The following is a 27,865-nucleotide window of genomic DNA, read 5'->3' on the forward strand; positions in this document are numbered from 1 at the left end:
TGGTTGTTGACAACAACTTTAAGAAATATGCAGTAAGCTGTAAGAATTTAAAGTTTGCATCTGGCATCTAGCATCTTCCCTAGGGGCATTTCAAAAAATATGTTAGGAATGTGGTTTTTTTTATTGAGTAAATGACGTGTAGAGAAAGTATATTACAAGTTATAAAATCATAATTTTCGGTAGTGTTTAGTTACGATTACTTCAAACATATATCTACAAATTAAAACGAAATGCATCCTATTAGAAGACGAAAGAAACGACCTAATCACGGAATAAAAACAGTAGAAATTATACGAGGACCAAACGGATTTGGTTTCACCATATCAGGACAACAACCGTGCATTTTATCCTGTATAGTAGCTAATTCACCAGCAGATCAAGCCGGATTAAGAGCAGGTGATTTGCTTATATCAGTTAATGGTACTTCAGTTTCGAAGATTACGCACGATGCAGTCGCTAGCCTTATTGGAAATTACGTAGGCCCTATTAAAATGACGATAGCAGAGAACTATTTTTCGGATAGTAGTGACGAAGAATTGGAATTTAGCCGACTTGTAAATAATAGGAAACCAAAATATACGCATAAACCAAGGGCACGTAAAGATTTTAATAGAATTAATGTTGATAATAAAAATTTAGCAAAACAATCAATTGGTGTTTCTGATAGGGCTGGGTAAGTCTGATAAATTATTATTAAATAAAATCAAGTTAATAATCTTTTTTCAATATAATAAATGATTGTACATAAAATGCTAAACTAAAAAATTATTTTTGAAGTTTGGTTGGTAAAGAAATTATTAAAATTATGTTTCTAACTACTAGTTATTCGATTCAATGATTCTAGTAACTAATGTCTGGCTTTTTTTCGAGGTGTGTGTATCCAGCTCCGATTCCAGACAGACATTTCAATGTTCCTATGGAAGACGAAGCAAATCCTATCGAATACAAAGCTCTAGTTGGTTATTTAGGTACAATAGAGATGCCTAATCCTCTCTTACCAAGTTGTAGATTACAAACGGTTTGTAGTTGCATCAGGAAATTGAGACAAGAGAAACGAGCCCCTACGGCTATTCTAATGACGATCCTACCGACGTGTTTGACTCTAAAAAACGCGGCTAATCAAATCCTGGCTATATACCCGACTAATAGAGTTTTGTATGTAGGATCGACAGCAGATAAAGAGTCTCGATATTTCGGTTTAGTAACCACCACCTTCAGCAACGAAAATGGAGAAAATAGTTGGAATCAAAAGTATGTGAACAATAATATGGAGATAACGAATAGTTGTCACGTATTCGTTATCAATCCGAAGATTATAGATCACAACGTACATGCAGCTAGAGCTGCTAAATTCAAAATAGATTGTACGAAGAATACAGTAAACGGTCATTGTATGGAATTCCCGGGGAGCGCTTTGTATATCGTCAGTTTGATTCAAAATATGTACAAATTGCAGAACGGGGAAAACTTCGGACGTGTAGCTGCTAATTCTCCCCAACCGAGTGCTTCCAGTAACTCCGATTCTGGAATAGGTGAGACGAATTTTCTGAAATTAATCTTTTTCCATCAAATTAGACCTGATATAACAATTTTTTCATAGTATTAATTTGACACGTTCACTGCCAAGACAATTTTCAAAATTTGATTTAATTGTATTATATCATTAAAAATAAGTTTTATTGTTTATTAAGTTATTTGAATCTATTGACACTAGTGACGTTTAAATTTCGATTTCGATGGTTTAGATTCTTCTAGAACAAGTTTTGACATAAAATCTCGAAATTTATAAATATTGAAACATATTAAACAGAACAGGACCGAATTTGGAGTTTAATCCGACGTTATTATCACAAAAAAGTCATCAGATTGTGGTTAATACTTTTCTCTAGTGACTTATTCTTCGTTTTCTTCATTTTCTGTTGCTAATTTTCGATCTGGATTGTGTTTATCGTCTTCTTTTTATTTGAAAGTTATTTGAATCTATTGACGAACTACTATTTGACACTAGTGACGTTTAAAATTCGATTTCGATGATTAAAATTTTTCTAGAACAAATATTGAAATAAAATCTCGAAATTTATAAAAATTGAAACATATTAAACAGGACCGGACCGGCTTTGGAGTTTAATCCGACGTTATCATCACAAAAAAGTCATCAGATTGTGGTTAATGCTTTTCTCTATTGACTTATTCTTCAATTTCTGTTGCTAATTTTCGATCTTGATTGTGTTTATCATCTTCTTTTTCGTTTGGAAGTTATTTGAATCCATTGACAAACTACTATTCGACATTAGTGACGTTTAAATTTCGATTTTGACAAATTCATACCTCAATTCTATAGATCTAAATAGATGTTACGACTTTTAATTTCCCTTACAGGCTTTAGAGACGATTGCGGTAACGTGAGCGATCGAATTTTGGTAGTAGAATTCCCCCAACATCGTCATTTTCTTCCTCAAACCAACGTTAACAGACCCGTCGGTATAGACGCGTCGAATTTTTTATTAGAAGGTTTAGATACCCCCCAAGAAAACGCTTCGCTCGATAAAAAATTAAATAATTTAAACAACATAAGGGCATGCGATTCCAAACCAATTTTCGTATCGAACAACATAAAATCGAAACGAATTTCCGTTAGTTCGGAAGATAATACGCAAAAAATCGATACGGAAACGTACCGAGAGAGGGCGGTAGATTGTCCGGAGAGTCCGAAAAAATTATCTACCAGAGAATTTTCGACAAATTTGGATCACAAAAACGGTTCATCTGACGATATATCGATGCACAGTTCGAAAAGCAACGAACTCTCGAATCTATTGAGCATCTTCAAAGCTCCGTTCGAACATAAAAAAATAAAAAAACATCTGAAAATCAACAGCTGCGATAATCTCGATAAATGCAATAAAAATCTTATCGATAATAAATTGAGTCCGAAAGTTTACGGATTCAAATTGAATTACAGCTGCGAGGAATTGAATAATTTTGATAAAGGGGTTAATTTCGACGGGGAGGAAAAATTGGGGTACGGAAGTTTGCAGGATTTGAGTTACCGCGAAAGGAAAATTGTCACGCAAAATCGATCCAACGAAAGGAATAAAGAAAACGATGAAGAATCGGTGAGTTTATTTTTTTTTCTATCTCGGTTGCAGTTGTAGTGGATTTTTATTGTTTACGTTGTGAAAAAAAAAATTAAGAGGAAGTCCGAAACGTTCTTCTGTCGAAAATCGAAATATTTTATTAAAAAGTATTTCGAAATCGGCTCAATTATTTAACTACATTTGTCTATTTACTCTATTTTTGTTATTTCATATAATACCTCGTATATTATCATATTTTAATGTTACGATTTAGTGAATTTCGACGCTTATTTACTTGATTTATTTATAAATTAACACTAAATACACTACACTATTCACTAATTTATTCACCAACACTTAACTATTCACTAAACTACGTAATAACTTACGACTAAACACATATCATTTATACATACTGTCATATTGTCTTGATTTTTATCTAAACTAAATATTTTTTCCCATTTCCATATACTATATTATAGTTTTTTTATATAATACCTTGTATATTATCATATTTTAATGTTTTTATTATTTATTTAAACACTTTTTAAACGATTGGGTGAATTTTGAAACTTATTTACTTGATTAATTTATAAATTAACACTAAAAACACAACACTATTCACTAATTTTTTCACCAACACTTAACTATTCATTAAATCACGTATTAACTTACTATTAAATACACATAATTTATACATACTGTCAAATTGTCTCGATTTTCCTTGATTTTTATCTAAACTAAATATTTTTTTCTCATTTCTATATACTGTATTATTGTTACTTTATATAATACGTCGTATATTATCATATTTTAATGGTTTTCTCATTTATTTAACCATTTTTTCAACGATTGGGTGAATTTTGTAACTTATTTACTGGATTCATTTATACACTACATTATTAACTAACACTTAACTATTTACTAATTTATTTAAGTTCAAAATTTGATTTAATTGTCTATCCCGGTGTGTTCGGGATGATATCAGATCCTTTATTGACTTCTAGACTCGTTTATATATACTATAATCATTTTCTAGAAGGTTTGAAATCTACAATAATTTGCCGTATACAAATAAAAAGGTCTTATCTGAAATTATATCTAAAACAATAGTCACAACTTACTCTAATCTGGTTATAAAAACAATATAAAGAAATTTCCGTCGTATAAATATATAAAAAAAAACATATTGTACATGGTGATCCCGAGAATTGTGCCCGGCACACTTCAGATTCTATTAACATAATAGAACAGTACCGGCTTCATGGTGTATTTCAGTGGACGAGTTCGTAATATATTTGGACTCCATTATTGTTATTTTTTAAATCAACACTTTGTATATCAAAACATTTTCGACCAACATGAAGAAATTTCATTTTCAGTAGGATATTCCGCTTCTGAAATGCTTGTTTTAATGTTTTCTATCGAAATTTGGCAAAAGGAAAACTTTATATTAAAAAAAATGGCGTTCGGGCCCCTTTTTCTTTAATTTTACAAACAAAACCTTGTATATTGACACATTTTCGAACATTTTGATGCGTTGTTTCTCAAGATTCAAACATTATAGTCTGGTCGAGAAAAAATAAACTTGCCGAAATTAGTTCTCCGTCTCGGAAAAATATGGTTGATGGCTTAATCGATCCGGAATGGCATCCCGAAAAAGACGTCTTTCGTCTTTTTTCCGGGAGAAAAAAATTACAATTGTTATTAACAAAAAACTGGATGAAAAAAAGAGGGGTCCAGTTTTTTGAAAATTTCTCAAAAAGTATAAGTCGTAGGTCAAATATTCAAAAAGATTCTGAAAGAGCAGGAAATTTCAGCTAGGAAGTCTCCGACTCCCGAAATCGTACGACCAATATTTATAATTTTTATTTAACATTGAAAATAGGCTCCCACGCGGCAGTTTTGGCATGCGCGCGACGCTGCCATTTCGGAGTCTCGCTTTTAAATAATTTTTTTATGCAACTAAATGTTTATAAAAAAATTTCAAAAAATTCAGGTATTATCTAGAGACTTCAAAGATTATGACCCCGTGTTTTAGAAAGTTTAATAACCATTTTTCAAAAAGTTAGGCTACTGTTAATTAACAGTTATTTTGCTGATTTTCGCTGTTATAAAAGGCGGTGTAAAAGTTTAAATAATTATCCTGAATTTTTTTCCTCTCGTAGATTCCTTTTTATTAATATCCTGAACAAGATGGCATAAAAAAAAATTGAAAAATTTTTTTATTTCATTAATTATTAATTTTTAATCAAGTTAAAAAAAGAAAAATTGATATAATATTATTTAAACTATTTTTTTTCAATAACTTTAAGCCAGGTATGATTTTATATTCATCCTTGGCACCATATTGGAATTTTAAAAATTTGTTTATGCCATTTGTTTATAAAAAATTTTTAAACAAATGGACTAATTGAATATTTTTCAAAAATTTTTTTTACCACATTATTAGCCTGAGAAAATAATGATTTTTAAAAAAAAAATTTTTTCTTAATAACAATATCTTATTTATTTAATTAATTATTTAAATAAATATTTAAGAAATTTTTTTTTCTTAAAAATCATTATTTGCATTTCTCTACATAATTGCAAAAAAAAAAATTTTTTTACTCGTAATTTATTCATTTGTTTATTAAACAAATTGTTGTAAACAATTTTTTTTTTCTTGTTTTATTTTTTTTTCGGTAGATGAAAAAATTAGAAAAACAACGATCTGCAACAATAGGGTAAAAAAAATAGTCATACAGTAAAATTATAAAATTCAATAAAAAATAGTAGAAAATTTTTTTACCCTATTGTTGCAGATCGTTGTTTTTCTAATTTTTTCATCTACCGAAAAAAAAATAAAACAAGAAAAAAAAATTGTTTATAACAATTTGTTTAATAAACAAATGAATAAATTACGAGTAAAAAAAATGTTTTTTTTGCAATTATGTAGAGAAATGCAAATAATGATTTTTAAGAAAAAAAAAATTTCTTAAATATTTATTTAAATAATAGTTATATTAAAAAAACGATTATAAACAATAAGATATTGTTATTAAGAAAAAATTTTTTTTTAAAAAATCATTATTTTCTCAGGCTAATAATGTGGTAAAAAAAATTTTTGAAAAATATTCAATTAGTCCATTTGTTTAAAAATTTTTTATAAACAAATGGCATAAACAAATTTTTAAAATTCCAATATGGTGCCAAGGATGAATATAAAATCATACCTGGCTTAAAGTTATTGAAAAAAAAATAGTTTAAATAATATTATATCAATTTTTCTTTTTTTAACTTGATTAAAAATTAATAATTAATGAAATAAAAAAATTTTTCAATTTTTTTTTTATTCCATCTTGTTCAGGATATTAATAAAAAGGAATCTACGAGAGGAAAAAAATTCAGGATAATTATTTAAACTTTTACACCGCCTTTTATAACAGCGAAAATCAGCAAAATAACTGTTAATTAACAATAGCCTAACTTTTTGAAAAATGGTTATTAAACTTTCTAAAACACGGGGTCATAATCTTTGAAGTCTCTAGATAATGCCTGAATTTTTTGAAATTTTTTTATAAACATTTAGTTGCATAAAAAAATTATTTAAAAGCGAGACTCCGAAATGGCAGCGTCGCGCGCATGCCAAAACTGCCGCGTGGGAGCCTATTTTCAATGTTAAATAAAAATTATAAATATTGGTCGTACGATTTCGGGAGTCGGAGATTTCCTAGCTGAAATTTCCTGCTCTTTCAGAATCTTTTTGAATATTTGACCTACGACTTATACTTTTTGAGAAATTTTCAAAAAACTGGACCCCTCTTTTTTTCATCCAGTTTTTTGTTAATAACAATTGTAATTTTTTTCTCCCGGAAAAAAGACGAAAGACGTCTTTTTCGGGATGCCATTCCGGATCGATTAAGCCATCAACCATATTTTTCCGAGACGGAGAACTAATTTCGGCAGGTTTATTTTTTCTCGACCAGACTATTAAATTCAGTCAAAACAAACCGAACAATTTTGTCTTGATTTAAAATTTAAAAAAAATAAAAATAAAAAGAGGACGTGTCGCTATAAAATTCTCGTTGTTTTCGAGAACCCACTCGATATTTCCACAAATCCGTTAAAACGACATATATCCTTGTAGATCTGAATACTTGCCAAAACAATATTAAATTCTATTCGAACGCAATTTACCAATGACCTGAATAAATTTTCATTGAACGAAAAGTCGTAATTGATTGATTCAATCAACCATTCAACCACACCCTGTACATGTATATGATTCGAATCCAATCTTAAATGAATATTTCAACATATTATAGGCGACCTTAAACAGTTTCTTTGTACGATCGCGCCGGTATTAACCACATCCCATTGCGATGCACCCAATTCATCTAAAATAAACAAACTTCCATGAAACTCACGGACTCCTCGTGTCGTTTCGTCCGAATTACCAGCAGTGATCGAAACGTTTTCGAAGTAGGTACATCGGAAAAAATATCTGTACGCGCGGATGTCCGCCTTGATAAATAACCTTCTCGAAATTCCCCCCTCGACGAGGATGCGTCAATTACGGTGATTGTACACCATACGATCCGTGATTGATTGTTCTTCTTCTTTTTATTTTTAATTTAATTTATTTAAATTACCACGTATAGTTATTAATTTGGGCGTGATTTTTTTTGTGTTTTATTTTGGATTTGACGAAATGTGTGTTTGGAAATAGTGTTTTTAGAAATGGAAACATGCGTGTAAGTGAGTTTTCATAATCGTTAATGAGGTTAATTTTATTCAATATTAACGTATACGAGGTGTATACGTAAAATTAAGAAAATTATTTTGATATGAATAACAATTTTTTTTTAGAATTTCGAACTATTTTGAATTTATTTCTATATATTTAATGGATTCTTGGTTTAATGCGAAATTATATACATGGTCTACACGAAAAATTAGGGATTTTTAACAAATTTTTGTTTTTTTTCAAAATTTTGTATTTGTAGCTTTTTTATTAAAAAAGAAGTGATTTATTTTGAAAAATGAACAATTTTGATATTATTTTAATACACGTTTATAGATTTTTAGTTTTTTTACTAAATACGATGTATACCGGATGAATGAAAATTTTGACGTTTCTTTGACATAACTAACGATTTGTTATTTTTTTTTTTATTTCGAACTATTTTGAATTTATTTCCATATATTGTAACTTTATTGATCAAATATGAAAGTATACACGAAAATTGGAGGATTTTATTTTGATATAATTAACTTGTACGAGGTCTGTACCAAAAACCTTTGTTAGTTTGCCTGAGGTATGTGCAAAAAAATAAGTAAAAATCTATCAAATTTGAGATTTTTTTTAAAATTCTGAATTTATTTCCATACATTTGTTGCTTTTTTATTAAATACAAAGGTATATAGGGTCAATACAAAAAATAGAGGGTTTAAATTTGATATACAGGGTCTGTACGAAATTCTAAACAGTTTCGTTTGAAATACTCACAAATTTTAATATTTTTCCAAAATTTAGAATTCATTTCCACACATTTGCTGCGTTTTTCATTAAATGCAATGGTATACAGGGTCGTCCACCATATTTAGAGACTTTATTTTGATATACAAGGTCTGTACGAAAATCTAAACAGTTTCGTTTGGAATACTCACAAATTTGAAAGTTTCAAAATTTCGAATTTATTTCCATACATTTGATGCTTTTTTGATTAAATACAAAGATATATAGGGTCAATACAAAAAATTGAAGGTTTAAATTTGATATACAAGGTCTGTACGAAAATATCAGCCATTTCGTTTGATATACTCGCAAATTTTAATGTTTTTCCAAAATTTAGAATTCATTTCCATACATTTGCTGCGTTTTTCATTAAATGCAATGGTATACAGGGTCATCCACCATAATTAGGGACTTTATTTCGATATACAAGGTCCGTACGAAAATCTAAACAGTTTCGTTTGGAATACTCACAAATTGGCTGCTTTTTTATTGAATACGATGGTATACAGGGTCGACCAGGAAAAAAAGATTTTATTTCGATATACAGGGTCTATACGAAAAACGAATCAGTATCTACACGAAAATTGAGAAATTTCTAAATATCTCTATTCACATACAGAGTGTTTGGCGTCTAACATAGGAAATAGAGATTTTTTTAAACATCCCCGTATACAACAAACCGAAATAACGTTTCTATTATATCTACCGCGCGATGACCTCGACAATTCAACAATTTTTTCAACCGACCAATTGGTCGAGTCCAATTATAAACAATTACCCGACATTCCGCGTAATATTCCATTGATGAATTACCCAGATGAGAGAGAAAAAAAACTTGAATTAACTTAATTAATACACATTGCGTGTTGAAACGAACGTATCCAATTGTAAAAGTTTCGGGGTGATAATTTATAGAGGGCTGATTTCTTTTACCCCGTCGTCAAATACATTTTTATTTGTTTTTTATCTATCTGAAGCTAAATTCGTTAGGTGTCAATAAACGATATCAATTTTTTAATTTTTTGCATCGCCCTAATATCTATTTAAATTAATTATTGAATCAGTTTTTACATATATGATTTTTTTGTCTAAATTTCCTGTTTATATTGATAACGCGATAAGAGGTCTGAAAAAACCGCATTTATATGTTTTTACAAAAATATGTATCCATTTAAGTGTTAAACTCAAACATTCAATTAACTTTCCGTAATCATCCAAAAGGTGTCAACACTTATCAGAAGAAGTTGGTGAATACGTCGCGAAGATATTTTCGTCGAGTGTTTCACGGAAATAATTCCGTTACATGGAACATCCATCATTTAACACCAGAAAAAAAATAATAAAATCTTCGTTTTTACAGATTTTAGACAAAAAATTCATCGAAATCGGATGATTTTTCGATTTTCTAGAACCAGGGTCGTCTACCATAATTAGGGACTTTATTTCGGTATACAGGGTCTGTACGAAAATCTAAACAGTTTCGTGTGATATAATCATAAATTTGAAAGTTTTTTCCAAAATTTTCAGTTTATTTCCATACATTTGCTGCTTTTTTCATTAAATACAAAGGTATACAGGGTTGTCCACTATAATTAAGGACTTTATTTCGATATACATGGTTTGTACAAAAATCCAAACAGTTTCGTGTGAAATAATCATAAATTTGAAAGTTTTTTCCAAAATTTTGAAGTTATTTGCATACATTGGTTGTTTTTTTCATTAAATGCAATGATATACAGAGTCATTCTCCATAATTAGGGACTTTATTTCGGTATACAGGGTCTGTACGAAAATCTAAACAGTTTCGTGTGATATAATCATAAATTTGAAAGTTTTTTTTCAAAATTTTCAGTTTATTTCCATACATTTGCTGCTTTTTTTATTAAATACGAAGGTGTAAAGGGTCTTCTACCAAAATAAAGGACTTTATTTCGATACACAGGGTCTGTACGAAAATCGAAATAGCTTCGTGTGAAATATTCCAAATTTGAAAGTTTTTTCCAAAATTTTGGATTTATTTCCATATATTGGTTGATTTTTTCATTGATTGCATTAGTATAAGAGTCTTCTACCATAATTAGTGACTTTATTTCGATATACAGGGTTTGTACGAAAATCTAAACAGTTTCGTGAGAAATACTCGCAAATTTGAAAGAAAAAAAATTTTTTTTCTCCAACAGTCAACCTTAGGAAGATGCCATTTTTTTATAGTGAAAATTTTCAATTTTTTCGGTTAATTTTTCATTTCTTATATTCTCATATTTTTTTTCGTAAATCTGCCGTAAAAATTATATTCTCCTGATTAAAATTGGAAAAATATTCAACAACGTGGTAACTACTGAGTACAGAAATAATAGAATAATAAAAACAATATCTATTTGTCTATGAAACAATCAAATTAATTAGAAGTGTTTCCATTTTAATTTACCATAGACAAATATAGAAGTTCTACGTCAAACGATTTTTCTATACATAAATATTTTCACATCTAAAAATGTATACGAATTAATTATAAGCGACACAACCTGATAGAAATGTTACTATTAATACCTAGGGTCTCAAAAATGTTTATAGACGTTGATTTATATTTTGAAAAACGCTTTTTTTTCAAAAAACATTATCGAACAAAAGTTAAACAGAAATTCCTAACATCTCTAAGGATTTTTTTAACCTTTGAAAGTTCGTTTTCAACTCTAACTGCACCTGATTGGCTCTAATACATAGTACAACTTTATGGTCAAATACCCTCAATATTTGAACGAGTTTAAGGTATTGAACTCTGTGAAAATGTTAGTTATTCGGTTGGGAAGTTTTCTGTGTTGTAAATTTGCATAGAAAGCCTTCGATACCTTCGTTGTCTAATAATTTGAGCAATTCAACAGGTACTAGATCTGGATCTATTTATTGTTCCAGTAAATGTTTCCTGTGTTGTCAATTTGGTTAGATAGCCTTTGAAGCCTCTTGAGACCCTCGTAGTCGATTGTTTCGGCCTTTGAAACCTTCATTGTCTAATAATTTGAGAGCAATTCAACAGGTACTAGATCTGGCATTATCTCTGGATCTATTTATTGTTCCAGTAAATGTTTCCTATGTTGTAAATTTGGTTAGATAGCCTTTGAAGCCTCTTGATACCCTCGTAGTCGATTGTTTCGGCCTTTGAAACCTTCATTGTCTAATAATTTGAGCAATTCAACAGGTATTAGATCTGGCATTATCTCTGGATCTATTTATTGTTCCAGTAAATGTTTCCTGTGTTGTAAATTTGGTTAGATAGCCTTTGAAGCCTCTTGAGACCCTCGTAGTCGATTGTTTCGGCCTTTGAAACCTTCATTGTCTAATAATTTGAGCAATTCAACAGGTACTAGATCTGGCATTATCTCTGGATCTATTTATTGTTCCAGTAAATGTTTCCTGTGTTGTAAATTTGGTTAGAAAGCCTTTGAAGCCTCTTGAGACCCTCGCAGTCGACTTTTTTACCTTTGAAAGGTAACTCTAACTACACCTGATTGGTTCTAATACATCGTATAACTTTCTGATCGAATACCCTCAATATTTAAACGATTTTATGATATCGAACTATGTCAAAATCTTTTTCCTGACCTATAAAACACTTAACTACAAGAGAGGTGTTAGTTATTCGGTTGGGAAGTTTCCTGTGTTTTCGGTACACACTGTATTTGAAACATTATGTAACGACTCTCATTCCGGTCGAACGCTCAAGGTAACAGGTGCGGTTCACGCACCTGTTTCTTGTAAAATCAACTCGATCAAGGATTCTATAGGGGGATATTTCCCTCACGATATAACCTTCAAAAAATTTCCTCTCAGTATAGTGTAGATATTTCCAACGATCGTGCCAAAATGGGTGTTTTGAGTTTATTTCCTCCGATGTTTAGGTAAGATTGTTTTCCGTGGAAATAATTTAATATCCGTTTAAATATGTTTGTTTATCAATTTTCTTTCATATCGTTACTCATTTCCTGCGTCGGCATTAATTAGAAAAACGCCCTGTGGAATGTAATGTCTGATATATACGTGGCAAAATTTGAATCATCAAGTTTTGTTTAATGTTAATTTAATTTTGTTGACAATATAAGCTAAAATTAAGTGTTGCGCAATTATTTGTTACGCACGCGTTCGTATGTAGGTAGATAACCTCAACGTAATATACAGAATGTGTATAAAAATTATAACCGAATTTACAATTTGAAAAAATCGAAATTATTTATAATTTTATCTAGAAAATCGTTATTTCAAACTAAAAATTCTCGTTTACTTCATACGAGGGTTTATACCTTTTGCGAAATACGCGAAACTACACAAAAAGCACGAAAAAAAAAGATCCTAACCTCACTTTACCATTACTTAAGTTAGAAAATCCCCATTCCGATTGAGGTAACTCCAAAACATATGATTTGAACGCATTAGATTAATAGAAGAAATCTTTTAATACCAAACAAAAACTGACTTAACAATTCGACGTTTCGACTGTTCAAAAAGGTTATTGTTTGAACTGATGGGTCGTGGTGGATAATGATTAGTCATCTGCGATTAAATCCGGAAAACCAGCCAAAAAAACGATGGTTTGAAATAATTTAATCCACGTCGAAACTCATCGCACGAATACAGATATTTGGTCAAAAAATTCCGGTATCTATAAACAATTCAAATAGCACTTGTATGACAAAACTTCCTGAGTACGTTCAACATTAAAAATGTCAAACTTTATGATAGAAATGTCACAATTGACATATTAACATCAATGTCCGAATATCTTAAAACTTAGGTAGCAACCCTCGCATTACACTATTTTTTTTTTCGCTTTTTTCCATAAAAATTATTTTGTTTAAAAAAATTTTACCTTGTTATAACGAACAGGTATTTAGTTGTACACTCTGTATATGAATAAACATATTTCCCAAATAAATTTTGTTCTAAATGCATCAATTTATCAAATTTATGACCTACAAGGGCAGTCCGATAAGAACTTAACCTCGCGTGGATTAAATCCAATATGAAATTTGTATGAGGAAACGTTTAACATTAAAAATGTCAAACTTTTTGATAGAAATGTCACATGTGACATATTCACATCAATGTCTGAATATCTTAAAACTTAGGTAGCAACCCTCGTAATATTTTTTTTCGTTTTTTTTTCCATAAAAATGATTTTGTTGAAAAAAATTTTTCCTCGTTTTAACGGACAGGTATTTAGTTGTACACTCTGTATATGAATAAACATATTTCCCAAATAAATTTTGTTCTAAATGCATCAATTTATCAAATTTATGACCTACACGGGCAGTCCGATAAGAACTTAACCTCGCGTGGATTAAATCCAATATGAAATTTGTATGAGGAAACGTTTAACATTAAAAATGTCAAACTTTTTGATAGAAATGTCACATGTGACATATTCACATCAATGTCTGAATATCTTAAAACTTAGGTAGCAACCCTCGTAATATTTTTTTTCGTTTTTTTTTCCATAAAAATGATTTTGTTGAAAAAAATTTTTCCTCGTTTTAACGGACAGGTATTTAGTTGTACACTCTGTATATGAATAAACATATTTCCCAAATAAATTTTGTTCTAAATGCATCAATTTATCAAATTTATGACCTACAAGGGCAGTCCGATAAGAACTTAACCTCGCGTGGATTAAATCCAATATGAAATTTGTATGACGAAACGTTTAACATTAAAAATGTCAAACTTAATGATGAGATGTCACATTTGACGTATTCACATCAATGTCAGAATATCATAAAACTTTAGCACCACGGAATGATACAATAACCACCATGTTCACTAGATTTGGTTCCGTGCTACTTGTTTTTATTTCCATAGACTTCGAGAAATTGTATTTTTGAGCGATCTTGACGTTTTCCGAAAGTTTTTCTTCTATAGGCTGTAGTAATAATCGGACCACCCTCGTAAAACTTTGCTTCATGATTATATAAATTTTTAAAATATTTCCATGACTTTTGATATTTCGTTTTATCGTAATCATAATATTTATTAATTATAGAGTTCATCGGACACAATATTTGTTTATATACTAAGTGTTTTTTTGTTATTCGACTTTTTATCGAAGGTAAAATTGACAAATGACTTGAAATATTTAGATGGAATGTCATATCTTTTACCAGGCTAATTATATAAAAGGCCAACCCTCGTATATTCGGTTAGAATGAATACCTAGTAAGATTTAAGAGGTTCTCAAATGAATTTGGGTTAACGACTGTTTATAGTGATAAAGTTAATAAAAAGTCTAAAATAAAATTCGCCTCATCGCTTTAACATTCTATATTTATATATAAACAGTTTAGTATAAAAAATTAACTTTATTAACATTGATAACAAACAGGAATTTTCACTACTGCACTCAAATTATTTCTTACATTGAATTTTTTTCGAAATGAATACGAAATATCGTGAATTCACAAATTGTTATAACGAGATCGTAGATAAAGCTCGTTAATCGATATTTCCTTCGATTTGGAAATTTGTAGATCTCTCTATGATTCTCTTATTTAAATTTTGGTACTATTTCGAAAATCCAGATAACGAATTACCTGTTAATACTTTCTCAAATTCAACACACGTCCGCGAATTCTTGTCTAAGCTCCTCAAACTAGGCATTAACAACCGACGAAAACAAAATCTTTCCATTTTTTCAAATCTTTTAACATAAAATAATCCGAAGGTGCTAAATCTGGCGAAAAGGGCGCGTGGGATAGCAATTCATACTTGAATTATCCAAATGCCAAACAATTTCATGACTCTTAGATCCAAACTTTCAGTTAATACGCGATGTAAAATGTCTTCTAGTTCGCGAACTTCTAGTCGACGATTATCCAGTGGATTTTCTTCAACATTTTTGGAGCTGTCAACTTTAGCCACCTTTATATCAGCTCAGGTACTTTTAGGACCGTCCCCGTATTCTCGCAGTTCCAAAATGTTGTATCCATCAATTTTTTCGTGCTTTTCTCGACCATTGATTCGGAATCTCCAGTCAGCTCGTATTTATAAGTAATTTTCTCAAAATTATATGTTTTATTAGACAGGGACGGCTTCCAAAACTATAACATGATATTTCGTCGTAATTGATCCTATTTATTGCAGTTTGTTTTTACCCAATATCTTTTCTACTAAATTAATATGTAAGGGAATGTTTCGACGGAAAAGTCTGTCAAAATTCTATTTAAATCTGACGAATCAAGACCCTGTTTTTATCTGAAGCATTTCCTCTTGTCTCAATAAGTATTTATTATTTATGGAATTATATTCTTAAGGTCCTTAACAGTCGTATAAATTGTACTGAATTTGGTATTTGGATTGCAAAGAAATCAATTTTTCGCAAAATTTTGGGCCGTACTTTGAAGCTTCAATCTTGATATCTTATGAGGGACACTCTCTATAATACAACACCGCAAATGATCGAAATTTCGTTGAAAATATCAAAGTTTTATGAAAAATTACGAGAATAAAAAAATTTCAGAATCAAATTAACCATGGTAGGATTTTTTTGAATCAACTGTTAGATAAAAAACTTCTGTGGAATTTTAAGGTTAGGTCACCCTTAATTAACCCCACAGAGTAATTAAATCGCTCTCTACTAACTATTACTTAAGGTCCTTAAGAGTCTTATACCTTGTACTGAATTTGGTATTTTTAAATAAAAGGGTTGTAAGACATTAATTTTTTCTCTAAATTTTTGGGCCCTACTTTGAAGCCTCAATTGTCATGCCTTATGAGGGACAATCTTTATAATATATCACAGCAAATGAAACTTCAGAAGTCCATTAGTCCAAAGGAATGAAAATATATTCGAAATAATGAATTTGAACTAAGAAAAGTTTTTTCTACAAAACAAAAATTATTTTTTGGATCAGTTTTTGGCATTCCAAAGTTTATAAATTAAAAAAAAAAGTGATAATTGGTCAGTACTACGCTGATTCGAAGTCTGAAATAAAACATATGTTTAAAAAAAAGAGTTCTTCTTCTAGAGGTTAGAAATACCTCAACTGACGACGTTTTTCGGCTGTTTTTAGTAGATTTTTTGGACTCAAAATCAAATTTTCTATTTTCAAATTTAAAAATTATCGAAATTTTTGAAAAGCGAATAGTTCAAGACAAAATCTTCCAATAAGTTATCTTCCTGATTGAACAGTCTCTTATCCTCAAACTACCCTGGTACATTTGAGTTTATTAGTGAAAATTCCTGTACAAAATATTAGTTCTAACTGGGCTGCATGTGGTATTTATTATTTAGAGATGGAAACCATATGAATAATGGATTGGTGGTGGCTATGAGACCTCCCCTACAACGTCTCAATAATTCTTTACGTAGAACAAACTCTCAAAGATATAGAAATAGAAGGCCTGCTTCAATGTCCGGTTCCGCTTTATTATCGCAAGAGGTAGGTCTATAGCTTTCTTTTTTTACACATTTAACTAACTCTCTTCTCGCTTCCACTTCACATATGACTTCCACTTCCACTTCATTTGAACTAATGAAAAACTCGGCGTAGTTTCTAAAAGACGAACCCTAAAAGGATGTTTACCTACGAAACTTCATTTTCCCCCAAGCCCTTTTCAAAATTGTAACTAAAATCAATATTTTCGGGAATGTTTAGATAAATTTTAATAACTTCGAAACGGGCTGGGGTGCTAACGAAACGATTCATCTTTGATCAAGGAAAAACTACCGCAGATACTTGAGTAAAATCTGGGGGAGTTGATTTTTGCGAAATTTCATTCGGTTTCATTCAATAAAGTACGGAATTTGATACCTTAATGGAACTCAATTGTCCAAGGAACAACCGGAATCAATTATCTATGATGTGGGTCCCCACTAAGATCGTTTAAAGTCTGCAACAACATTCCCGAACTTTTTTCCCAGAGGATCATGGGTAATCATGTGACGTAACTAGGAGCTCCTATTGACCGATTTGGATTTGGCGGATTTTGAAAGTGCCTTTGGACACGTAACTTCGAAAAAAATTTGGACTTTGCGGATATTTGACTTGGCGGTTTTTGATTTTAGGCACCTCAAATGATATAAATCGTAAAAAACGAATTGTTTCAGTTTTCTTTGCGCAAATAATAAAAAGGACAGACTATAATTATCGAATCGTTATCTTTTCGTAAGACGTAAACTTTATCAACGTAAACGTTATCTTGAAAACAATTTTTTAACAGGTGTATGATACGATGATTCAGTTCTAAATATATTCTATTCATGTTGATATTAAATGCTAGAGAATACCAAAAAGTTTTTATTAAAATTCAGAAAGGTAACGTAAAATAAAATACAAATTTAAATTATATAACAATCGATTTATAATTTTATACGAACAAAATGTGTTCGTGGTTTCATATCTTCGACAGTTTTCTATTTATAATTTTACCAGCGAAATGTCCAATAAGTTCGATACCCTCCACAAAATAGCCATTAACCGTCGAAATCACCTCTTCTTTATTGGAAAATCGTTCACCACCGAATAGAGAGCATGTAGTAGCAATTTAATAAAAAATAATCCCTCGTGCATCCCAAAAACTCGACGCCATGCAGATGGAACGATCTTTACCTTTTTTGAACCTAGTCCTCTCTCGTTAGTCCATTTTTTTATTGTTATTTTGTTCCATTCCATGAAACTGCCTCATTTCTGTGAAACGATCGATGGAAACATCTTCACGACACGGTTTTTGTTCCAATGTGATCAAACGCGACATCCATCTGGCACAGAGCTTTCTCATGACCAAATTTTCAGTCGCCGATCATCCAGGAGATTTTCTTCGACATTTCTGGAGTCGTTACCTCATTTGGTCGACCACTGCGATACTCCGAATAGAATCTAGTTCATCTTAGGCTCATGCCTTTCTACTTTGGAACCATCCTCGAATTTTCCCATACCAAGTTTCTGATTCCACTTCGAAGCCATTATCAAGAGAGGAGGGGATTAGGGAGGTTATTCGGTCATTGATAAGAAGTGATCTGGTTAATTACTCACTCCACCTCAATTTTTGGTTACCTCCAAAATCTAGATCTGCTTTCTTCTTCTTATCAGATACCTTTGATGTTGTTAGCAAGCAGAATCCGGTTTTAAACCATCTATTTCCGGATGTACTGCAACCAGGAGTTTTGTTCCTTTCCTATTCCCCTGCAGCCCTTCAGAGAACAATCCAATCCTGCATCTAATTTTCTTGTATTGCACTATGTCGAAGGTCTTTTTATAATCAATAAGACACACGAAAACATCTTCACGTTGGTTTGCAACACCGTGACATCATCAGAAGTTGCTTGCTGCTATCGACTGATTCAAACTCTCTGATTTCTCGGTGTTGACGTCTTCGGAAGCTGTCAAACCGGTGTTAACTCTTCGGGGGCTTAAAACCTTTCCGACCGTTAGAAAAGTTTTTTTTCGTGTTTCTTCGTGTCTGGTATTTACCAAAATATCCCTAAATCATCACCAAGCCTTCCTCGTATTTCACAGATCTAACATTCTAACCTCAAACTTTTACTGATCGCTAAAACTGTTTCCCACTCTTCATGCTTCCATTGTCAATGTGTTTCAACTCATTTAATTTTATTTCGACATCTTCACTACCATTCTTCCAAAAAGACCAGATATTTTCACTCGAAGCCTGATTACTAAATCTGAGCTACTATCTCCGGATCCGTGAGACGTTTATCTTCAGCGTTGGGATCTATGGAGAAGAAACGATGAATCTAATGAAGAAAAACTTCGAAAGAAAACTGATACCAAAAAGATATTGACTAAAAAAGTGATCTGAAGAAAATGAGAGTCCGTGGATGAGTAAAAACTTTTAACCGGCAGTGTATATACGAGAAAGTTGACTACAAAACGTATATTTTCTATTCCGGGACAGGTTAATGGTTTCTTCGATACAACGGAAATACCGTTGATTGATTTAACTGAATAATTATTTTAAATCCACTTTTAAACGGAAACGGTTCATTTAGTTTCCTTTTAACACGTTCATTATACAGTTAATCTACAGTTGTTTAGGTAATCATTAACTTGGCTAAACTTTGTTTAAAAAGTTCCTTTTAATAATCTGACTAGCGTCTCGACGTATATCAAACAATTAAAAACCCAATATCCGTGTACAAACTGCCTTAAATACTAAATCGTTCGTATACAATAATAATTATAAAATCTTACAGCTGTCTATACCGCATCCCGCACTTTTCTATCTATCCACTCGTTTTCCTGGATTTTGTTCAATTCCTTTCTTCTTCCAAACCGTCTTCGAGCAATTTTTCTGCTCCATCTTCATCGCATGTTTGTACCAGAGCAGTTGTTTGGTTTGAATTTTGAATATTCGTCGTCCAACTTTCTCAGTCGTTCGTTCGCTCCTTCGCTTACGATAGTTGAATTATGCAGAGGATATTTGAAAAAGAAAGAGAGTTTAGGCCTCCTCGGAACCCGGATCTCGATCGCATTGAACTTTTTTGGGAAAAGCTCGAAAGGAACGTCCGTAATTGCGGACTTTGCGAAAGTTAGAGCAATTAAACACTTAATTAATGTTGTCTTAAACTTTTGGCTTGCAGTGTATCGATTTAAATGTTAATTGAAACAACGAATTCGAAAACGGAAATTTGAAATAACGAGACTAATAATTTCAAGACGATTAAATGGAACAGTTACTGTACAAACTGTTTTCTCAATTAACTCGAATTTTTTAGCGGCGTTGAGAGATGACATCACGATTTTGTTTTCAACAACAGACTTTCGTACCCGACGTTAATTGGTATACAAATAATGAATGGAATGAATACAAAAAAAAAATAATGTTTATACAATTAATATCGAATAGAAAATTATATTTACCGTAATCATTAGAAGATTTATTAAAATCATTTACAAGGAAATCTTATTAATTTACATTATATTTATTATGTCGTCTATTAAAATTTCACGTAAATCATATAGTTAAGGACCATTAATATCCGTTGTCTTCCAAAATTTATAATTTTCTATTGTATACGATACGATTTAGTGTTTAAGGCAGCTTGTACAGGGATATTAGGTTCTTAATAATTTGACATTCGTCAATTATGTTGATTTTTGAATTTAGTATATCTGGCGAATTTTAGACGCATCGTGTAGTTGCAGCCTTCCTTTCAATGTTCAGCCAACATTGGACGCATCGTGTAGTATCGGCTCAACGTTTCCGCGTTTATTCAATTCTCAGTCGTACGTTTAAATGCGAATTTTGGACGCATATTGAAATACCGACTTTACAATACATTGAATACAACATTGAATTTCCACAATTATAGATATCGATATTAATCGTAAATAGATGTGAAAATGCTTTTTGAAATAACGATGTTATTTACTTGAGCAAACGGTTTAAACCGTTCAAAAAAAAACTTTTTTTGAATTAGCATGTTACGTTACTTTTTGAACACACCGTATATCCCGCATATCTACTAGACAAACAGGGAAAATTTATCCTATTAATGTCTCCCATTGAGAACGTTCGCTGCTTGTAAAATTGCTCATTCTAATAAACAGAAACTGCGTCAAGCATAAAATCCATCGCTCTCCTCCTTTTCCCCCCCCCCGCTACTTTTATTTCGAGATTCAGTACCGATTTTAGTAGGATTTGAATCGCGAAGCCGCCATGTTATTGTATCTGAACAATTTTTTTCTCTTGCAGTGCGATGATCAAAACTTTGTTAAATGTAGTTATCCCGAAGGACCTTCCGTTTGGGCGGGTTCTTTCGAAAAGTTACTGGAGGATCCTTTGGGACTACATATGTTTGCGGTAAGGGTATTTTTTTTTTTTTTTAATATACTCTAAGTGAATCAATTTTTTTCTTACCGTTATTTTGAATTCAATTTTTTTATCGATAAAATTACCATTTTTTTTTTTGGAAATTTTTATTTTCGTAGTAGAAAGATCGTTGTTTGAATTTATACTATTTGTAAATACTTTTTAATGTTGCTGAATGAACAATTTTTTTAAAATTAAAAATTAATAATTGAAAATCTTAATTACTGCTATGGACAACGAATTTTTCGATAATACCTCGTATATCTATAAGATCTTTTGGGATAGAATTTTATATTTCGTTCCTTTTTTTCTATTCCCCCTGGATATATGCTTATAGTATTACCATTTTTTTGGATATTTTTATTTGTTTAAATACCAGGTGTCTCAAAATTAATTTCAAAAGCAATAAAAAGTTTATTAGAAAAATTGCGTTCACAGCATCCATTCTCTTTTAATTGTACCAGGAAAGTACCATAGGAAAAAGTCTATAGTTGCTAAATCGGGACTACGTGGGGGCGAAAGTCGTCACATAACGCTCGGGAAACACTTTAACTTCGCGTCCTCTTTCATCTTCAAAATTTTTTTAATTCCTCGCGTTAACTTTACACGAATGAAATAGGTTATTGATGTTTGTGTTTTGGATTGTTAGCACTCCAGTAGCGGCAATTTCACTTGCTAACGTGTCTATTAAGAAGAAAATGAGCTTCAACAGAAAATATTGGAAATCGCTCAATCATCTGGTTTACGAAATCAAGCCTCTAACCAGCATCCTAAGCAGTACCAACTGATTTCTGTAAGGATGTAGCCCCAAATCGTATTAAAGCAACAGCTCATTGTAGAAGACCTCAAACACCCGGTTTTTGGCTCACCTAGTGTTGATCCGATCTCTTCAAACTCTTCAAAATCCAAATAATAATGATCTATGACGTTTAAAGCAACAGCTCGTTGAAGAAGACCTCCGAAGGCGGTTTTTGGTTCACCTAGTGTTGATCCGATCTCTTCAAAATCCAAATAATGATAATCTATGACGTTTATAAAATCAGGGCGTTGTAGATGACCTCCGACGCCGGTTTTTGGTTCACCTATTGTTCATCCGATCTTTTCAAACTCCAAATGATGATGATCTATGACGTTTAAAGCAACAGCTCGTTGTAGAAGACCTCGAACGCCCGGTTTTTGGTTCACCTAGTGTTGATCCGATCTCTTCAAACTCTTCAAAATCCAAATAATAATGATCTATGACGTTTAAAGCAACAGTTTGTTGAAGAAGACCTCCGACGCCGGTTTTTGGTTCACCTATTGTTGATCCGATCTTTTCAAACTCTTCAAACTCCAAATGATGATGATCTATGACGTTTAAAGCAACAGCTCGTTGTAGAAGACCTCGAACGCCCGGTTTTTGGTTCACCTAGTGTTGATCCGATCTCTTCAAACTCTTCAAAATCCAAATAATAATGATCTATGACGTTTATAAAATCAGGGCGTTGTAGATGACCTCCGACGCCGGTTTTTGGTTCACCTATTGTTGATCCGATCTTTTCAAACTCCAAATGATGATGATCTATGATGTTTAAAGCAACAGTTTGTTGAAGAAGACCTCCGACGCCGGTTTTTGGTTCACCTATTGTTGATCCGATCTTTTCAAACTCTTCAAACTCCAAATGATGATGATCTATGATGTTTAAAGCAACAGCTCGTTGAAGAAGACCTCCGACGCCGGTTTTTGGTTCACCTATTGTTGATCCGATCTTTTCAAACTCTTCAAACTCCAAATGATGATGATCTATGACGTTTAAAGCAACAGCTCGTTGTAGAAGACCTCGAACGCCCGGTTTTTGGTTCACCTAGTGTTGATCCGATCTCTTCAAACTTCTCGACTTATTTTTCAATTAGTCGAGGACCTGGCGCATCAAGTGACAAACATTGTAGAATTTTCTACGCACTACAATCACCGAATTACAGTTTTTGTGCCTCGAATCGAGTAGATTTCCAAGAGCCAGGGTACCGATTGACATCCTCCCGTGTTTCTACGAATAGCCGCGTTTTTTGAGTCACCTTGTAGGTGATAACACGTCCTTGTACTCAATTAATTGATTTCCACTTCTTGGATGTTCATAAATATTTGTAAACATCCTTTAAATTTACTAAATTATCAGGCGTCCTACGTTTTTATCTGTAAAATATGCTGGAGTTGAGTCATTAAGTGGGCCCCCTTTTCCACGGCAGTTTCCATTCTTTCCTATTCATCTGCTATCTTAATTTCTTTTCGGTATTTTTCTTTCTTGCAAGTTCTCACTTCATGTATCGTCCTTAATAAGCGTTTATATAATCGTATTTTTTGATCGTTCCTCGTATTTCTATAACATTATACATAAGGTCATTTCGAATTTTACATTCCAACATTTTACGATCGTAAAATCTAATCAGTTTTATTAATAGATTAAATTATCTTTGAATACAGAAAATTCATTATGCAAACTACAAAATATTTATTATAATAAATATTTATTTTAAATGAATTGGAAAAAAATTGTTTCCTTTTTTTTGTACTTAACGTGATTATTTTTTCTTCAAATTAAATCTTCTTTCCGACAGGAATTTTTGAAGAAAGAATTCAGCGCGGAAAACATTTATTTTTGGACGGCCTGCGAAAGATATAAAGACTTACCGACTGATAACGAAAGAAGAAACGAAGCCCAACGTATCTATCTTCATCATCTAAATTCCGGTTCTACGGAGGCCGTAAACGTCGACGCTCAAGCTAGACAGAGCGTCGAAAAAAATATAAACGCGGCTAACGTCGATTTGTTCCTACAGGCACAAAAACAAATTTTCAATCTCATGAAATTCGATAGTTATCCCAGATTTTTACGATCCGATATCTATAGGAAATGTTTGACTAATGGAGAAGATAAACTTCCGTTAGATATTAGGTAAATTACATTATTTTATATAAAATATTTCGTAAAAAACGTAACATTTTTATCACCTCGTATAATTATTAACAATTAAAAATATAATAATTTTTTATAGCATAATTTCATTATAATACTAATAATTAATTTTCAATTAATAATACGCATAAAATTAATATTCTTTTCAAATTATCTATATAAAATATTTAATTTAAAACAAACAATACTAAAGAATCACACTGTATGTAATAAATTTTTAATTCTGTCAATTCAATTCAATCTTCTTATTTTCTTCTCTATTGGCCTTTTGTAATTCAATCTTCTTATTTAAGAAACTTATATAAATTTCTCCTTTTTTATTTACGACTTTTCCAGATTACTATTACAACCATTATCGTCGCCGACCAAATTGAAAAAGTCCGTTAGTAACGCTGAAGATAGAAGAAGAAAATCTCTTTTACCCTGGCACAGGAAAAATCGTTCGAAATCTAAAGATCGTGGTGAAAGCGATTATAATAGGAAATTAAATGATATAATATCGGGTGATTTGAAGAATTTGGATCGATGCGATCAAACCGACGTGCATTCCAGCGGATCGTCTTTAACATCTTTGGATCTTGCCGTTTCTTCGCAGGTTAGTTAACTTAACTTTTATAATAATCAGTTATTCCGAATTTCCACTATTTTAGATGGGATTTTTAATAAATCAATGTTTATGCTGCTTATCTTTTAGAATGAATTATAAGGGACTATTACTAAGAGTTCCTCATCATTAGTGATGCTTCTGATCTTTCTTTTGTACTTTTATTAACTCTTAGTCTAGTTTTCGATCTCTATATTGACACCTGTATTTCTGTTCACCTTGGTTTCTATAATTTCTCTTTAATCTCGTATTGAGCTTACACTATCAATAAATACGGATAACAAACGGAATTTGAAAAGAAACTGGTGCAAAATAATAAAAACGTCTTTATATTTATGCTTTTTTCAGTGTTAATACATTCAGTAGGTAACTTTTTTGAAGTCTATCATGTTCAGGTTGTATCAGATCAGTTTTAAATCTCTTGAGGATGTTTTTGGTTATAAAACAAAATTTAAAGTGGAAATAGCTCATATTTGTGCTTTCTTTGTTTCTTATTCTATTTTAATAACTTATTTGGGGTCTGTGATGCTTCAAATTCAGTATCAAACTTCTTAGGGATGTTTCTGGTGAAACAAAAGCAATTGAGAATGATAATACCTTATTTGAGGATCAGTTTTAAACCTCTTGGGGATGTTTCTGATCAAGAAAACAAAATTAAAATGGAAGTACCTCCTATTATGTTTTTTTAATGGTAATACCATTTGAAAATTAATATTTGGGCCCATATGTACTCCATGAAACATTTGTGGGGATTTTTGCTGTGACTATTTAGTGATATTTAGAAATTAATCAAAGAAGGTTATAAATAAAATATTTTAAAATTGTCTTTAACTAAAATCATTTTTCGATTAATGAATATCATAAAAAATTAATTTCAAGAAAAAATACAAGTTTTATTATAGATTATTAAAAAGTTTTTAAATTATAATAATATTGAATTGGAATTTTATAATTTTTCTATTATCTATAATAATTGTTCATTTTTAGGATCTAATACGTCATACACAAACTAGTCAAGATGAATTATCTTCGAACGGAGCTAGGACTGCGCTGTGTCGAGTTGTTCTTTTAAGTATCGGAAGCACCACAGTTGTACAAATCAAACAATCAGAAACGATACAAGAACTAGTAAAGAGATTATTAGAAAAGAGAGGATTACAGTATTCATCTTTTGAAGTATACAAAGATAAAAGTTCAAAGGTAATACTGAAATTTGATAGTTGTATCTAAATTTTTTCTAAATTGAATTTTTTTAGTGTTTAAATATAGAGGATTCTTCAGAAACGTTGGCTGGCTGTGAGGTATCAGTAGAACAACGAGTCGTCTTCAAACTCGATTTACCCAATAGAAAAATGATCAGCATAAGATCTAAATATACAAAAATAATTATAGACGTTTTGAGACCGAGTCTACATAAATATCAATTCAATTTGGATCAAATGGTTGTTCTAAATGGTAACACCCTCGTAGATTTACATCAACCTGTTACTTCTATAGACGGAATGAAATTGAAAGTATTGTATAAAGAAGGTTAGTTTCTTTTTGATCTTTTTCGAATCCGATTTACATTAATGGATGTTTCTGGAATTCTAGTTGTTTATTTACTTTTTCAGATTTCATTCAAGACAATGCCAATTCAGTTACCAAAAGTAACAGCGGTAATAAATTAAAGTTGGAAGAGATCACTAATAAGGTGTTTGAGGGGATTTTACAAGAAAAATCCGAATCTGTAACTAACAATCCAATAAAATCTGACAGGGGATCAGTTAAGGTAATTATCAAACTTAAAAAAAAAACATTTGTATCTATAATATCTTGGGGGAAAAAATATAGACGTAATGATTGTTTATATTTCCAGAGTGAAGATTGGGGTTCGGAACATTCATCAACATTCATAGGAAAATTTCTTAGGAGAGATTCCGGCATTCACGAAAGGAAAAAGAAAATAACGAGTAGATATAAAGCGGGGATAGAAGAGACGACAATGTCCGATCATATGAAAAAGCCTTTAATAGCTAAGTTGAAATGCGGCGCCAACAAATTCAACGTATCCCGCAGTGAAAGTGATGGTAAGTAAATCGTTTTTATGAAATATATTGGCAAATCGACAAAAATAATACCAAATAGTAGCATTAACGCTTCCAAACATCTTTTCATAGTAATTTATTTTATTTGATGATAATTTTTTCATTGCAGAACTGGTCGAGGGACTGACTAGAGCGCAACGGAGGATAGAGGACCAAAGGGGGACCGAGATCAACTTCGAATTACCGGATTTTCTCAAAGATAAAGAGAATGAACACGTTGAAAAACAAACGAGGAGAGGTGAATTGGAATGTAATGCGAAATTTTATTTGGGAGACACTTCTGTACCTGGTAATTCGGAAAAATTACCGTTAATTTCCTCGGCGAAAAATATGAAATTGGAGCTGCAATCGAATTATGAAAATAGGAACGTTTTCGTTTCAAATAAGTATCAAGACTCGAGACCCGCTCCCGTTCCCGTTTCACAATCGTCTATGAAAAGTACAAATATGTCCAAGGATGTAACTGAGCCGCCGCCTTTACCGCCTAAACCAAAAGTAGTTCCGATAAAACCCCCTAATTGGGGGAACGGGTTTTATAAAAGTAAAGACATTTCTAGAACAGATAGAAAACAAGCGATGTTTCTAGAACAAGCTTCTAGCAGCTTTGTATAACAAGGTGATGTACGCAGTTGACATTGTAACCATTTTTTTAACTGTAAATTTTAATATTTATTGATACATTATTGTATTAGAAAAGTATTATATTTAATATTTAAATATATCATATAAGTGTATATTTGTTAATAGTTATTTATTTTTAATAGCTATAAATAAAGAATTTATATTGCAAAGTTGTTTTTCTTTTTACCTCCCAATATTACTTCTAT

General features: G+C 31.4%; 1 protein-coding gene across 1 annotated transcript; it reads left to right on the forward strand.

Annotated features, from left to right (window-relative positions):
* Nucleotides 1–27,823, forward strand: LOC130894832 (regulator of G-protein signaling loco). The gene is made up of 11 exons (XM_057801837.1): nt 1–673; nt 871–1,532; nt 2,380–3,116; nt 21,277–21,384; nt 23,989–24,326; nt 24,684–24,942; nt 25,939–26,151; nt 26,208–26,481; nt 26,565–26,722; nt 26,810–27,020; nt 27,148–27,823. The coding sequence occupies exons 1-11, from the start codon at nt 231–233 to the stop codon at nt 27,648–27,650; spliced, it is 3,906 nt and encodes a 1,301-aa protein (XP_057657820.1). The 5' UTR covers nt 1–230; the 3' UTR covers nt 27,651–27,823.
* Nucleotides 27,824–27,865: the final 42 nt, after the last annotated feature.

This window comes from Diorhabda carinulata, chromosome 6 (assembly GCF_026250575.1).
Source record: "Diorhabda carinulata isolate Delta chromosome 6, icDioCari1.1, whole genome shotgun sequence".
Lineage (NCBI taxonomy): Eukaryota > Metazoa > Arthropoda > Insecta > Coleoptera > Chrysomelidae > Diorhabda > Diorhabda carinulata.